Source organism: Euleptes europaea, chromosome 2 (assembly GCF_029931775.1).
Source record: "Euleptes europaea isolate rEulEur1 chromosome 2, rEulEur1.hap1, whole genome shotgun sequence".
Classification (NCBI taxonomy): Eukaryota; Metazoa; Chordata; class Lepidosauria; order Squamata; family Sphaerodactylidae; genus Euleptes; species Euleptes europaea.
This window is the reverse complement of record NC_079313.1, coordinates 74,966,814-74,981,807: the sequence shown is the minus strand read 5'-3', so window position 1 is coordinate 74,981,807 and position 14,994 is coordinate 74,966,814. Positions and strand designations below refer to the sequence as shown.

The 14,994-nt window shown below is 41.2% G+C and overlaps 1 protein-coding gene across 1 annotated transcript in view; it reads left to right on the top strand.

Moving 5' to 3' along the window:
• LOC130493837 (cytochrome P450 4B1-like) overlaps positions 1-14,994 on the top strand; it is a 35,416-nt gene extending 20,422 nt beyond the window's left edge. Inside the window, exons 7-12 of the mRNA XM_056867416.1 lie at positions 605-711; positions 4,612-4,802; positions 9,496-9,629; positions 11,207-11,271; positions 12,666-12,748; positions 14,820-14,994. Coding sequence (XP_056723394.1) covers positions 605-711; positions 4,612-4,802; positions 9,496-9,629; positions 11,207-11,271; positions 12,666-12,748; positions 14,820-14,994 — 755 coding nt within the window. The remainder of the gene's footprint in view (positions 1-604; positions 712-4,611; positions 4,803-9,495; positions 9,630-11,206; positions 11,272-12,665; positions 12,749-14,819) is intronic.

Here is a 14,994-nt window from a genome sequence, read left to right as displayed (position 1 = left end):
ATAGCTTTTATTCCTCTGTCAAATAGCCAGGCTCTTACCAACCACAAGACTCCCCTGCCCTCAACGAGCCCCTTTCCCCTTATCCATTAGAAGAACGGAGTACTAAGAAAAGTGGCCCATCTTTCCACAAAAAAGAAACTGGGGGATGGGACCACCTTTCCACGAGTGAAGCATAGCCCCTTCAAATGTTATAGTATAAGCCCCTCCAAGTGTGTGTAATATGTTTATCACATTTAATTTTTTAAAGAATCACATAGACCTCTGGCTGCTCCCCTCCAGGCTCTCTCATTATTCTTTCCTCCCTTTATAATTTGAAATGTTATTAATAAATATTTATGCCAGTTAATTTCATTCTACTTGATAGAAATTCCTTCTATCCTGTATTTCTGTTTTTATTTTACATGGATTTCAATTAGAACTGTGTCCAGTTTTTCAAAACAGTAATGATGAATGTGCAAAAGTTATATTCTATGTTTAAACTGACTAAAAGGATGATGTCCTGCCCTCAAATTTAGGAAAGTACAGTTCATGCATTCTTAGCAAGAAGGATATAGTTTTGCATGCTTCTTATAGCCTTTATTTCTCCTTCATGCCTCTACTGTAGATTGCGTAATTAAAGAGAGAAAGAAATCCCTCAAGAATGAACAAGAGCTTGAGAAGATCTTGAAGAAGAGGCGTCTGGACTTTTTAGACATCCTTCTTTGTGCAAAGGTTAGTGTTGCTGTTATCATTTCACAACATATTGTGAGCCTGAGATCAATGTGCATAGGTATGCAAGTAAGTATATCATTGAGCTGACCTTGCAGGATTCCCATGATAGTGTTATGTCACCAGTGCAATCCCAAGCAGAGTTATAACCTTTTCAGGCCACTGAATTTTCACTGCAACTTCGTGGGATGCCAGTTTATTTTGGACCCAATTCAAAGTGCTGGTGTTGATCCTAAAGGGCTTATGACAAAGGTACTTGTGAGATAGCTTCCACCCATGTAAGCCAGCCCATGATCTGACAGCAGCTTGTGATGCCAGGTGCGCTCAAATTTTATTTGCAAGCTGACTTGAGTACTATTTATAGCAGCAAAGGGTCCTCTGACCCTTATTTTGCATATGTAGGTAACAGTGACGGACTGGCCATTGTGTTAGCTTGCTCGATGGCAAGTGGGCCCTGTGGGCCCCTGATGAAGTGGGCCCCTTAAACATTAGACAATACATTAAAAATAAAAATTAATAAAAATTAAATGATAGCCTTATAGTAGTGGGTGGGCCCCCTTAGTCTCCTGGCAACCAATATTTTTAGACCCAGTCCGCCACTGTTCCCCCACCTATAGTAGCCCACCTGGCATCAGCTAGAGCTTGTGCCTGGTCTGTTGTAGCTTTTCTTTGTGGAACAGGCTCTATGAGGAGGTGATGGTATAAACCACACACCTTTTGTGAGGGAGAAGGGTTATTAGTTTGTATGTTTTAGCTTGCATCTTTATGTTATATGTTTTATTTAAATAATATCACAATCATATAGACAACTCATTTCCCCCTGGTAGTAACTGTTACAAAGCATGCTCCTTGTTTGATTGATTCAGACTTATAACATGGAACAGAAAGGCTTTTTACTTTTAATAGTCTTTGATAAGAACAGCACCCAATTCTTTAAAACACAGAGCAGACTAAAACACAGAGCAAACTATTTTTGACAAGAACAGCACTCAAACCCTACCTATCATAAAAATACCTGAAGTCCTGAATGAACTCTAGCTAACCAGCAGAACTCCTAACTCTTATCTCATCAAAATCCAACAACCCTCAACCCAGTTAGATGGATCCAGCAGTTAAACTGCCAAACTTGATCCCATCGCCCCAAAAAAATTCCAGGCCACAGTTTGAAAGTGATTGGCTGAGGTTTCATGCCACAGTTACCCAACCTAACTCTCATTTCCCTCCATCAGACAGCGGCTGCTGGAAACTCTCAAGCACCACAGGTGGGAGAAGGGGCTTTAGCCATCCCCCTGTGATATTTTCCCCACCTAAAACATTGGGGAGGGCATGTGCAGCCCACCAGACTCAACTTGTCATGTCTACTTATCAACTATATGTAGAGCAGGAACAAAGGAAAAATAAAAACACCTTTCATCAGTAACAAGAGAAACAATAAGGCTCCTTGCTTTGAGAACTGAAAATAGTGTGATCTATACTAGGGCTGTCGATTCGGTTCGTCTCGAACCGAAAAACCGCCGAATTTCCCCCGATTCAGCGGTTTCCGGTTCGGGATGAACCGAATCAAAAAAAGGTGGGAAACGGGGGAGCCGACTTCGCGTGTTCGACAAATAAATTTGGCAAATTCAGGGTTCGGCACAGATCTGTTCCCCCCCCCCCGCGCGCCTTCACGGGGCTTCGCTGAAGACGCGCGCGGGACCCTTTAAACAGATCTGCGCCTCCCAGCTGGGAGGCGCAGATCTGTTTCCCCCCCCCGCGCACCTTCAGGGAAGCCCCGTGAAGGCGCACGGGGGGGGGGGAACAGATCTGCGCCTAACAGCTGTTAGGAGTAGATCTGTTTAAAGCCCCCCCCGTGCGCCTTCAGCGAAGCCCCATGAAGGCGCGCGGGGGGGCTTTAAGCAGATTTGCGCCTAACAGCTGGGAGGTGCAGATCTGTTTAAAGGGCCCCCCACGCGCCTTCACGGGGCTTCGCTGAAGGCGCACGGGGGGCAATTTTTCCCCCAAACTCCGGATCTCGCGCCGAATTTTGCGGATCCGAAGCGGGGGAGTTAGGACTTCGGCAGGCCCGAATTTAAAAGGGCCGAAATTTGCCGAAGCCGAACTGTACCGAATTTTTTTTCAACAGCCCTAATCTATACACAGTCCATATCCATGCAAAATCAACTTTTCATTAATGTTTGTGAACTTAGAAATACAAGAGAGATTGGCAAATAATAACCTAGATCTTTGGAGAAATGGGCAGGGGGTGGAAGGGGTCAGTGGGGTGGAAATGCACTTTTGTTGTGGTCCTCCATGGTCCCAGTTAAAGATCTCTTATAAAATTAGGCTTCTGATTGTTGCATTTTACCTGGTATTTGTTTTCTTTGTGCATGTGAGTGAGAATTAGACCTGCTTGCCAAAATTAGGATGACACCTGCATTTAGATCACGATGGGTAGCTGTGCTAGTCTGTCACTAGCAGTAGAAAAGAGTAGGAGTCCAGTAGCACCTTAAAGACTAACAAAATTTCTGGCAGGGTATGAGCTTTTGTGAGCCACAGCTCACTTCTTCAAATACAGCTAGAATGTGAGTCCATCTATCGTTAAGTAGAGAAGAGTGAATTAGACACACAATGGCAATGTAAATGTAAAAAGGAAGTAGATGACATTAGCAGGCATGATTGGATTAGGTGTGATATGCAGAGGGGTAGTAGGCGTGGAGAAATCAGCACTGGTAATGAGACAGGTATCCTAGATCTCTATTAAGTCCTGGAGAACGCATAGTCTTAAACTTCATTATTAGTTGTAATTCAGCAGTCTCTCTTTCTAATCTCCCTTTGAAATCCTTTTGTAAGAGAACTGCTACTCTTAAATAAGCAACTGGATGTCCTGGAAGGTTAAAATGTTCCCCTACTGGTTTCTGAATGTTGTGGTTTCTGATGACAGACTTATGTCCATTCAGTCTTTGTCGCAGGGACTGGCCTGTTTGTTCAATGTAGAGGGTGGAAGGGCATTGCTGGCATGTGATGGCATAAATCATCTTCTAATGTGATTTATGCCATCACATACAGCAGTGCCCTTCCACCCACTACATTGGACAAATAGGCCAGTCCCTGTGGCAAAGATTCTAGCTGCATCTGAAGAAGTGAGCTGTGGTTCACAAAAGCTCATACCCTGCCAGAAATTGTGTTAGTCTTTAAGGTGCTATTGGACTCCTACTCTTTTCTACGACCTGCATTTAGATGCACCTTTCCTCCTAAGAGCTCAAGGAGGGTGTGCGCTGTTCATTTTCCATTTTATCCCAATAATAACCCTGTGAAGTAGGCTAGACTAAGAGATAGTGATTGGCTTAAGATCATGTAAGAAGTAATATCTCTCAGACGGTCTGTAGATCTTTCATTCTATATCTGACATTCCAACATATTGCCAATTTTTTTTGGGGGGTGACAGTATAGCAAACAGTAGACCCCTTCCCACCTTTGCAGCAGTCCTCCAGCACTAGCTCACCTTCTTCCTTCTAGGACTTGATGCTTAAAGTGGACCTGGGCTAACTGCTGATCTAACTTTGTCCTCTCCCATTCAACTTGGCTGCATCTCTTGGGGCTTGACTCCTTTGTCCAGAGCCAGTACTGTTTTTTAAATATTGGTATTTTTTTGATGGCACAAGGCTGAAAATTAAATTTTAATGGAATTTTAATTGATAGATTTTATGTCCAGTTCCTGTTTCAAGGGGGGAGGGTGTTTGCACCTGTTACACCCCCCTTATTTACAGCCCAGGTCATTACAGCCCCCTCAAGGGAGTGTTCCCACAGAGGCTCATTCCAGGTCTTTGTGAAAAGTTTCATTGGGATTTGTTTAAAAATTTGGTATGGTATAAACATTCAATTTTGTATTTAAAAATCAAACTGCCCTTATCTTTGTATTATCAGGATGAAAAGGGAAAGACATTGTCTGATGAAGACCTACGTGCTGAGGTGGACACTTTCATGTTTGAGGGTCATGATACTACTGCCAGTGGGATCTCTTGGCTTTTCTACTGCATGGCTCAAAACCCTGAGTACCAACAAAGGTGCAGGGAAGAGATAAAGGAGTTCCTTGGGCAAGGAAAGAATATCCAATGGTGCATTTTAAATTTTCAGTCATTAACTTTAAATTTGTGTTTCCTTGTGAACTGTGATATGCTGTTCTAAATTATATCGGGTATAGTAGAATTCAGCCCTGGCCTGGATAGCCCAGGCTAGTCTGACCTCATCAGATCTCAGAAGCTAAGCAGGGTTGACCCTGGCAAATATTTGGATGGTGGACGTCCAAGGAATATTAGGGTTGTGATGCAGAGGCAGACAATGACAAATTACTTCTGATCTTCTCTTGCCTTGAAAACTCCCCATAAGTCAGATGTGTTTGACAGCAATTTTTGTTTGTAGAATTCAGGGATTTCTGGGCACAAAAAGATATCCCAGATGCGTGCAGACTAAACTGTACCTTAGCCCTTCCTGAACAGGTGCTAAAATAATGGAAGAGATAGTAAGTCGGATGACATTTTATTTGGGATCCTTACTTAAATATCTAGAATTTTTCCAATACTAGAAAGCAGCTGATAAATTCTAGATGGCTTCCATGAATTTGGCTTCTCTTTATCCAACAAAAACATTGGTCCTTTCCATAGAAAAAGTAAAATAATATTTTACATAAAGTACACTATATAATACTTGATAAACGCAGTAATAATGTTAAACAATATTATTGAGTAAATTGTGAAAACTTTAAATAAAAAAATTGTAGTGATGATTACTATTACAAATCTAAAAATACATTCCTTAAAGTTTCCCCCCGGATATTCAAAATTAACCATGCAATCCTGAACCAAGGGGCTGAAGCACCATAGGAGCCGGTGTGACCCTGTGCCAGTGCCTGGGCCACTTTGTGCCATGATAAGGGGGCACTTACACAGGAAAGGGGGCACTTACACCAGCTCTAAGGAGCAGCAGAGCTGAGTGACTCATGGGTACTGGCCACCCCACACGGCAGCGTATCTACAGCACAGGGACCTGCGTTGGCATGAAAGGGGGCATTCCCGGGGGCAGGGACAATTTAGTTGGCTTCCTGAGGGCTTTTGCACTGGGAATGCCCACTTTTTCCAGTGTAAAGTTATGCAAGCTAAAATCGTGGCATAGCCCATAGAGCCCTATTATAGGTGTTTGACAGCCTCCCCTTCAGCGTAGCCGGGAGGCCTGGAGAGCTGCCATGAGTGGCTCGGGTCCACCTTGTGGGGTGAGTGCTGGTTTGTCTCTCTCTCTGGGCCACCATGGCAATGGCCTCTGGGCACCTTGGGGCTTTGCCCAGAATGGCACAGGGTGTCACTGAGGGGCAGATGTGAGCAGTGGGAGTCTTGCGTGACCTGTCTCGCTCTCTGTGACCCCTGCACTGGCTGTGGCTGCCTCCACACCACAGCCAGCTCCTCGACCAGTCCAAAGGGATTGCCCTTGTCAAGTAGGGCACCCCTCTGGCTGCTGAAATGGCCACTGAAACCCAGCCGCTCCCCTGGAAGTCAGCAGCTGTGCCCCTCCCTCTTTTCTCCAGCCTCCACCCAGCCCTCTTTGCCACCTGAAGTTTTAGGGGTGGCTTTTTCTCTCAGATTTTCTCTCAGATTCTTTGGACATACTGTCAAAGCTCGTTCTGAGTCCTGCAGTGGCCGAGGTTGGCGTGGCCGCAGCACCGCCACCACACCTCCAGAGTGGTTTCATGACCGCTGCAGGGGGTAAAAGGGGCATTTTCTAAGTAAAAAATGTTTAGAGGGGAAGCCCCATAGAGAAAAGCAATGCTGCACCAGCAAAAACCTGGCGCAGCACCATTGAAGCGTAAGGGGGCATTCCTGGCCTGAAAGGGGTTAAGAGGCTGCCTACTGGCAGCCCTGCCCCTGGAATGCCCTGGGAACGCCTCCCAGGATGTCGGCGTGAGGATTTGTGCTGGCAGGATGCCAGTGGGAGGCCGAGCCGATGTCCCAGGGCCATGCTGTCATGGCAGTCCTGGGGGGCCGGTGCAACTGGCACTGCATGGTGTCTGTGCCAGTTTGCATGGCACAAGTGGCACAGATGTTGGCGTAGTGGTCTGGGCACCTCCTAAGCCCATTTGGCCCCCAGGCTCAGGAATGGGCTGTCAGTTGACAATTCTTCTGCCAGTTGCTTGGCTTGTTTTTCTGTTGTGATTATTCTTTTGCGCTTGGATAATACAACTTCTATAGCGAACAGGATCCTCCAACTATACTTTCTTTGTTTTCTTTGTAGCACTTGTCTTAAAAAATCAAAATATTTCCTTTTTCTCAACAAACTTGTAGGTAAATCTTGAAAAATCCACACTTCTTTCCCTGCCACTTTAACTAGAGATTCTCTTTGTTTATTCAATATGGTATCTCATGTTTTCTTATGTGTAAACCTGACCAGTATGTCCTGTGGTAGTTTATTCATGAATGCAAAACTTGAATTTATTCTAAATATCTGGTCAATATCAGGAAAGTCTCCATGGATCTTCAGGCAGTCTTGTAATAGCTTGTGAAAATTGCTTTCTAAATTTGTCCTCTGGAATTCCTCTAAATCATAGATTACTGCTTCTGCACCTTCAAAGTTTCAGTGTTCAGCCTTCTCCATTGAAAGGTTTTGCCCTTCTAAATGCAATTCAATTCCTTTTTGTCTTTAATTTTCCCAATTTCTTGAGTATTTTCTTGAATACTTTTAAATTTGACAGCCCCTTTGAATTCTCCTGTCTTACTCCTTAAACCTTTTAATCCTTTCGTGTGTTCTCTCTTCTGCTTGCTTAATTTTTTCTTAAGTTCTTTTTTCTGATTGTTTAATTTGATTTGTATCTGTTTAAATTTGTTGCATTAAGTTTTCTGATAGCTTCTCCATTACCTCTAGGACATCCTATTCATAATAATCCCTTCTCTTCTTATCTTTTTGGTGTCCACCTGATGCCATTATTGTCTTTCTTTTATTTCTTTCTTCTTTGCTTAAATATTTTAAACAATTTTTCCATATATTATTCCAAAGGCTAAATATTCAAGAATAGCTAAACCAATAATAATTCAGGAATAGTTAAACCAACAATTTTATCATCTGTTCCATATACAATAATTCAATGGGTCAACCAGAATTTATAAATAAAAAATAGGATTTATCATAAGTATGGTAATTCAAGCAGTTCAACCAATTAACTTCTAACTTAATTTCTTAAACTCTCAATTCATGAAGTTCAAAATAAAAAATGTAGAAAGGAGAAGAAAAAATGAATAAAAGAAAAAATTGAGTATAAGAAAAATAAAAATATATTAGACAAAATATATTTTAAAAAGGAAAGAGAAGATACCGTATATACTCCTGCTGCCACGGAAAGGCCTCCGCCGCCGCCGGGAGCGCCCGGCTCCCCCCGCCCAGGACTGGCCTGGGAGGGCCTTCTGCAGCCACGAGGGGCCTCACCGCCGCCTTTGCCGGGCCTGGAGCGAAGGTAAGCCTGCTGGGGGGGGAGGGGTTAGGCACCTCGGCTTATACGCGGGTTGGCTTATACACGGGTATATACGGTACTAATAAAATATTAGTATTAGTATATTAGTGTATTAATATTAGCATAAAATGTAAAAAATTGTATTATTATATTGTTATATAATACGTAGAGATAAGTAGACTTCTTGGGGATAAATTCTCAGACCACCAGATGGCCCTAAGTTCTTTATAACTGATCTCCAACTTAAACAGATTTCAACTGTGTCATCTCCAAGTCTCTTCTAACAGTCTTTTTGGGAACTTCTGGATCAGAATCTTGATTTGACACATGCACATATCCAATGTTTCTTTGAAATGTAATCAAACTGTCCCATTAAAAAAAGAACACAGAAGGCAAAAAATGGTAGTGACGGAAGAGAAAAAGGACAGCAACAGTCCATTGGGGGGGGGGTGTCTTCAAACAGTCTAGATGTGTTAATAAATCTTGTTATCTTTTGCCAGCACAAAAACAACTGAGGATTTAAGCTGAACAGTCTCAAATATTCAAAATATATGATGTAATCAGACAGGCAGCAGAGAACTTTGCTTTTTAATTGTTTAAACTTCATAAAATCTCTGAAGAGCAAATATGGCAGTGAATGTAACAACAGCATCTTCTCTGTTCTTTTCTCCCATTTTTTAAAACTCCATTGTATAACACCAACAAAATAGGATTGGGAGATTTATGACCTTGCCTCCCTGCTTAATTACTTTATGGTATTACTGAAGCACAGTTATAAATCTCAGGGCATTCTTGGCCAGGCTTGGTTTTAACTCCCGACAAACAATCCAACTGCATCACCATTTTCCAATACTCAGAGATAATTTCATCACAGTCATGTTATCTTTTTAAAAGTGAATCCATATAAAGTCCATATATTAAAGAAAGGAATACGAAAAATAATAGAGAGAAAGAGAGAGAGAAAGGGGAAGGGGAAGTTCAACCTTAGAGGCTTTTTGCCTTTTTTACCTCACTGTTCTTGATGGTTTCAGAGCCTGCAGGTCCCTGGCAATTGGGTCTGCAAAGGCTCACCTGTCAAATTTGTCTCCCCACAGAGAGGGGAGAGGGTGCTAAATGCCCCCGGCATTCTTCTTCAGATACCCCAATGAGGGAAAGCACTTTAGAGCACTTCAGAAATGCTCCTGCTCAGATCACCATTTCCCCTGGAAACTATGATTGTAAATCACCTTGAACCACAGGGAAAGGCAGTATATAAATGTTTTAATAAATGAATAAATAAATAAGATAGCTGACATTTCTTTTCTCCAATGTATGTGCAGGGATGACCTAGGGAAGATGACATATACCACCATGTGTATTAAAGAGAGTCTTCGGCTTTACCCTCCAGTTCCTCTAATAGGTCGAATCTTGAACTCAACAGTAACATTTGATGATGGACGCACCTTACCATCAGGTCATTTTTCCTTCTTTATTTTAATTCTCTCATTTTGAACAAAGTACATTAAGGAGATATTTGCTAGGGTTAGCAGCCTCAAGATGGAGCCTGAGGTTCACCCAGAATTTCAATTGATCCCCATACTACAGAAATCAGTTCCCTTGGAGGAAATGGCATTACATCCCCATTGAGCTCCCTCTTCTTCTCAAACCCTTTGAACCCCAGGCACCACCCCAAATCTCCACAAATTTTCCAAGCCAGAGCTCCCAACCCTAATATTTGAGAAAGCATTGCACAGCGAGCAATGTACATTGTGAGGAATCCTTCAGTGTATATGGAGTGAAGGAAGCTGTGGGATCTAAGGTTCATCAGCAAGTTAGTTTCCCTGACTTATTTGAGCAAGGTGTGAGGAGAAAGACACTCACATGCACAAGCATGCACATACACAGCTATATAGTATGATCAAACCCCCAAAACTGTGTATCAGAAATCTATAACACTAAAGTCCCAACAAAAACTTGTCAATCAAAAAGCACAATTCAAACAACAAATATAATTCCATTAATACAAAGCAAAAGCATTTGGTGGTGGGGGATGGGGGGACGGGACTCACCAGATATTTATGGAACAACCTCCCCAGGGAGGGGTGCCTGGCCCCCGCATTGTCAATCTTCTGGAAGTAGTTGAAGACAGTTTTAATTAGGGCTGAATTTTCATTTATTTAATTTTTATTATTGGTAATCCTAATTGGAGTTTTTAAACTGTGACTTTTATGCATTTTATAATAGTTGTTTTTATTGTTTTATTTTATTTATATTGTTTTATTTATATTGTAAGCAGCCTTGAGTTCTGCAAGGTAGAAAGGTGGCTAATAAATGTTTTAAATAAATACGTATTTTCAAAGGTTGTAATTATGGTAAAAATAAACTTCTTTCCTCAAGAGTGCATATAAATAGATTCAACATTAATGAAAAATATTAATTCAAAGATTCATCATTAATTGATGGTCTTCTGCTGAAGCTGAGGACTCAAAGATCACAGTATCTTCCCTAGGTATTTCTTGTGATAAATCAGACAACTTCTGAACAGCAGCAGTTGGCACTGCAGTGATGCACTGGGAAATAAAACTGCAGAGTTCCCAGTTAATTCTGGAAATAGGCTTTTCAGGGAGAAATCCTATTTTATTCAGTGTGGCTTATTCCATGGGAAATATTCTTAGGATAGCATTATCCTAACAAAATTTCTTTTTGTCTCTTGTAACCAGTTATATATTTTATGACCCTCAACATATCCTGATCCTGAAAAACAACAACAATATGTTGTATTGTCCTCCAATACACATACCAGTATATATGTAATATATGAGAAAATCAGAATGCATAAACATCTCCATCAGACTCCAGAGAGGGGCCATATGTGTTATTCCCATTTTTATTGCAATTTTCTTTCAGTGAAACATATATACATCATACCTCATCTATGTCTATAATTCTATGATTCATTAGTAAGACATATTCATAGTCTTTGTAATTGTGGCATTCTACATATTTATACTGATTTATAGTAATAAATAATATAATCTCTCTTCTATTCAGGTTTCCTAGTTGGATTGAATATTCCTGGTCTCCACAGAAACCCGGAAGCATGGGACCATCCTGATGTAATAATTCATGTATAACAAATAAATGGATTCATGAAAGATATGGAAAACTCAGTTGCCAAAACTGAGGATACTGGAGGACAGTGGCAACAGTTTTAAGAATTATCTTTGTGTTTAAAAGAAAAGAGATCACAGACTACAAAACATATTGAGGGACGGAATATTTAGGTTAACTATGAAAAAGAACTGCTTATATACAAGAAATTTGATCCATGTTAAAAAGAAAAATCCGTTAGGGCTAACTTACCTATTTCATGCTCATCTGTGCAATTTTGTCCTAAGCAGACTGCTAACTTTAATGGGGATCAAAGAAAGAAGGGCAATCTTAAACCAGTCACTCTCTTTCGCTCAGCCTAACTTAATTCAGAGTTTTTATGATGATAAATGGTGCTAGGGAGAAATGTGTACCACCATGAGCTTCTTGGAGGAATTGTGGGAGACAAATGTAATACAAATTATTGGTTTCTTTACAGCATTCTGCATTTCTAGTCTTCTGTTTGATGTAAGATTCTATTCATTCTTTAGTGCCCCTCATTCTTTAATTAGGTGGTTTTCAAGCTATAATTCTGTACCGTATGAGATGCTTTGGGTAAAACAGAGGTCTTTGAAACATCTTGTAATAGGAATTCCAATTGGCTTTGTTAAATTTCATATTAAAGGCCTCTATTTCTATGACAGCAACAAAAACTGGGTATCATGACTTTGAAAAGGGGTAGAGAAAACTGCTTGATGTTTTGCTCTTGTGATCTCAAAGCTTCTTCACAAAATCTTTGGTTCACTGCAAAAAAGCACTGAGAATACTGCATGTGCCAGGGCCAGTCCATATACCAGCACCTACATCACTTACGAAGGAGCCCTGTAGCCCAGAGGGTTAAGCTTCAGTATTGCAGTCAAAAGCTCTGCTCACGACCTGAGTTCGATCCTGATGGAAGTCGGTTTCAGGTAGCCGGCTCAAAGTTGACTCAGCCTTCCAGCCTTCTGAAGTCGGTGAAATGAGTACCCAGCTTGCTGGGGGTAAAGGGAAGATGACTGGGGAAGGCACTGGCAAACCACCCCGCAAACAAAGTCTGCCTTGGAAACATTGGGATGTGACATCACCCCATGGGTCAGGAATCACCTGGTGCTCGCACAGGGGACCTTTACCTTTACCTTTTTACATCTCTTACAGGATCCAGCATTCATTATTTGACAGCCTGTGTTGGAAAGTGTAGGATTTGAGTGGGGGGCGGGGACAAAGTAGAGTGCAAAATCTGAAATTTGAAGGTTGATGGACACATATGATGATCTGACCAAAGCCTAGGAAATGAGACATGCAGAGTTTTCCAATGGCTACCATTCTACTAGGGGTCATGTGATGGCCATGTCACTTCAAATGTTCATATTTTCTCTTTCAGGTCTTTGAACCCCTGAGATTTTCTCCAGAAAATTCATCTGGTCACCATCCATTTGCTTTCCTGCCTTTTTCTGCTGGCCCAAGGTGATACTATTTGTTTACACATGAAACTAGGCTTTTTATTCCTTCAATTGTTTATGTGGTCAAGAATATTTTGCCATAAACTGGCAACTGTGGATCACATCAAAGTTTCCACATATTCATACCTTTCTCCAGCCATGGTTGCTCTAAATGTGTTTTAAACAGAGACTCTCACACAAACAAGCTTCACAAAAGACATTACATTTGTCTGTCACTGATTTAACACAGGTAACCAGTTGTGGATAATCAGGGACTCTTTTCCATGCTTTAATTTTCACCATAGCATGAGGAAGTAATATAAACATCATAAAGTTTATAAGCAGGCAGAGTTGAGTTGAATTTCCAGATCAGTATGATCATCTAATTACCCCCAAAGGATGTGGCTGTTGACCAATTCACACAGAAAAACAGACTCTATTCAAACCTTCTTCATTGCTCCTGAGTACAGGGATAATGTGGAAATATTATATGAACAGGCATTCCTGCTGAGAATTCTATGCTCACAATGGCTCAAAAAGGTGCCACTAGAATGAATGAAAGTTGCAAAAAGGGCATATTCATGGAATTATTTCATTGAACCAAGTTCTACACACAATACCTATACTTTGGGGAAAGTAAGGTGTCACAGTTGTACATTCTTTCTCTGTGTGAACCACTCTTAACAATTCTTGAAATTCACTGTCAGGCCTGTCATTACAGAGGTCCCCTGTCTTTATAGACAGGCCTGAGGTTAGGTGATTCTAAATTATCAATCTTGTTATCCCGGTATACAACCCTATGCTTTGCTTTTGTCACAGTAAAGAAAGAGTTTCTCCTCTGAAGAGAAATTCGGAAATAAGTTAGTCTGTCCCTTTCCTGTCAAAAAGCTGGGGTGGCCACAGATGTCTTCCAAGAGTTTGAAAGAACGGATGTACCTAAATGAACTTTCTGGTTTCAAAGTTTCCTAAAATAGTTTGGAAGCACTGCAAGTTGGGGGTCATACATATGAGCATTTGAATACCAGCTCTTCGTGGAGCTGGTATTCATGTATTGCCCTCACCTTCAAAGAGTAGAGACTCACATCATGATAGAATGAGCAGCAGAACAAATTAATTCTAACATCTGATTTATGGTCCACACACTGTCAGCCTACAGACACCTCCTCCTCCTAGGACATATTAAGTCATCTTTACAGAAGCCAGCCTCCTGGTTCATAATGGATTATTGTAAAGGAATGTTATGGCCCTGACACCCCTGGCTTATGTTTCACAAACACACATAGAAAATAATGGGGGAGGGGGGAAATAGCATACATTCTTCTGGCACTAGGCACTTCTGCTCATACAAGACATACTCTGCTCTCCTACTGTGAGAGGAACATGCTCTGCAGTAGAGGTGCTCCACCTGTACAACATATGAAGAAGAGCGTAAGCAGAAAGACATTAGATATTTCTGTATTGTAAGTCAATGTAAATGGGCGAGTGTGTGTCCTATATCCGGTGTCTAAGCTGTTCTTGGTACCTCAGTACCTATATCCGGGGTCTAAGCTGTTCTTGGTACCTGTGTTTCTAGAGCCATTCATCTCCTCCTAAACCACATTTCATCTCACCAGCAATTTAAGACAGTTTTATTTCAGAAGACCTTTTCATCTGTAAGACAGATGTTCCTGTGAGAATTTCAAATTGTTGGCTGATCTTTCTGATGCTGTCTTCAGCTGTTTTAAATATTGAGTGCTGTTGTCTTATGTTTTGCTGTGTTTTCATTGGCTTAATACTTGTTTTGTTGCTACTTATAAGCTTTATCAGCCTTTCATATCATGTTTTATCTTTTATGTTAGCTTGAATACCTTATAGAAAGGTGACTCAGGTCAATAAGTAAAGTACTATTCAGGGCCAGTCTAGATTTGACACCAGAAAGTCAGTTGTCTTGAATATGGTGAGAATCAAGGCAGATGAGAAGTATTCACTCTGTTAAAAAACTGGAAGCCTCTCACAGTGCTTGGGTTGACAGGATCATAGACTGCAGTGTAGGATCTCTCTACTAATGCTTCATATATTTTAAAATGTAATACTGTCCCATCACTCTCTTTGTTCAGGAACTGCATTGGACAACAGTTTGCTATGATGGAGATGAAAGTAGTTCTTGCTTTGACTTTGCTCCAGTTTGAACTCTTACCAGATCCAGCAAATCCTCCAGTTCCTGTCATTCAGCTTGTTCTGCGTTCCAAGAATGGGATACACCTTAAACTGAAAAAACTTTGTTCCTCATGA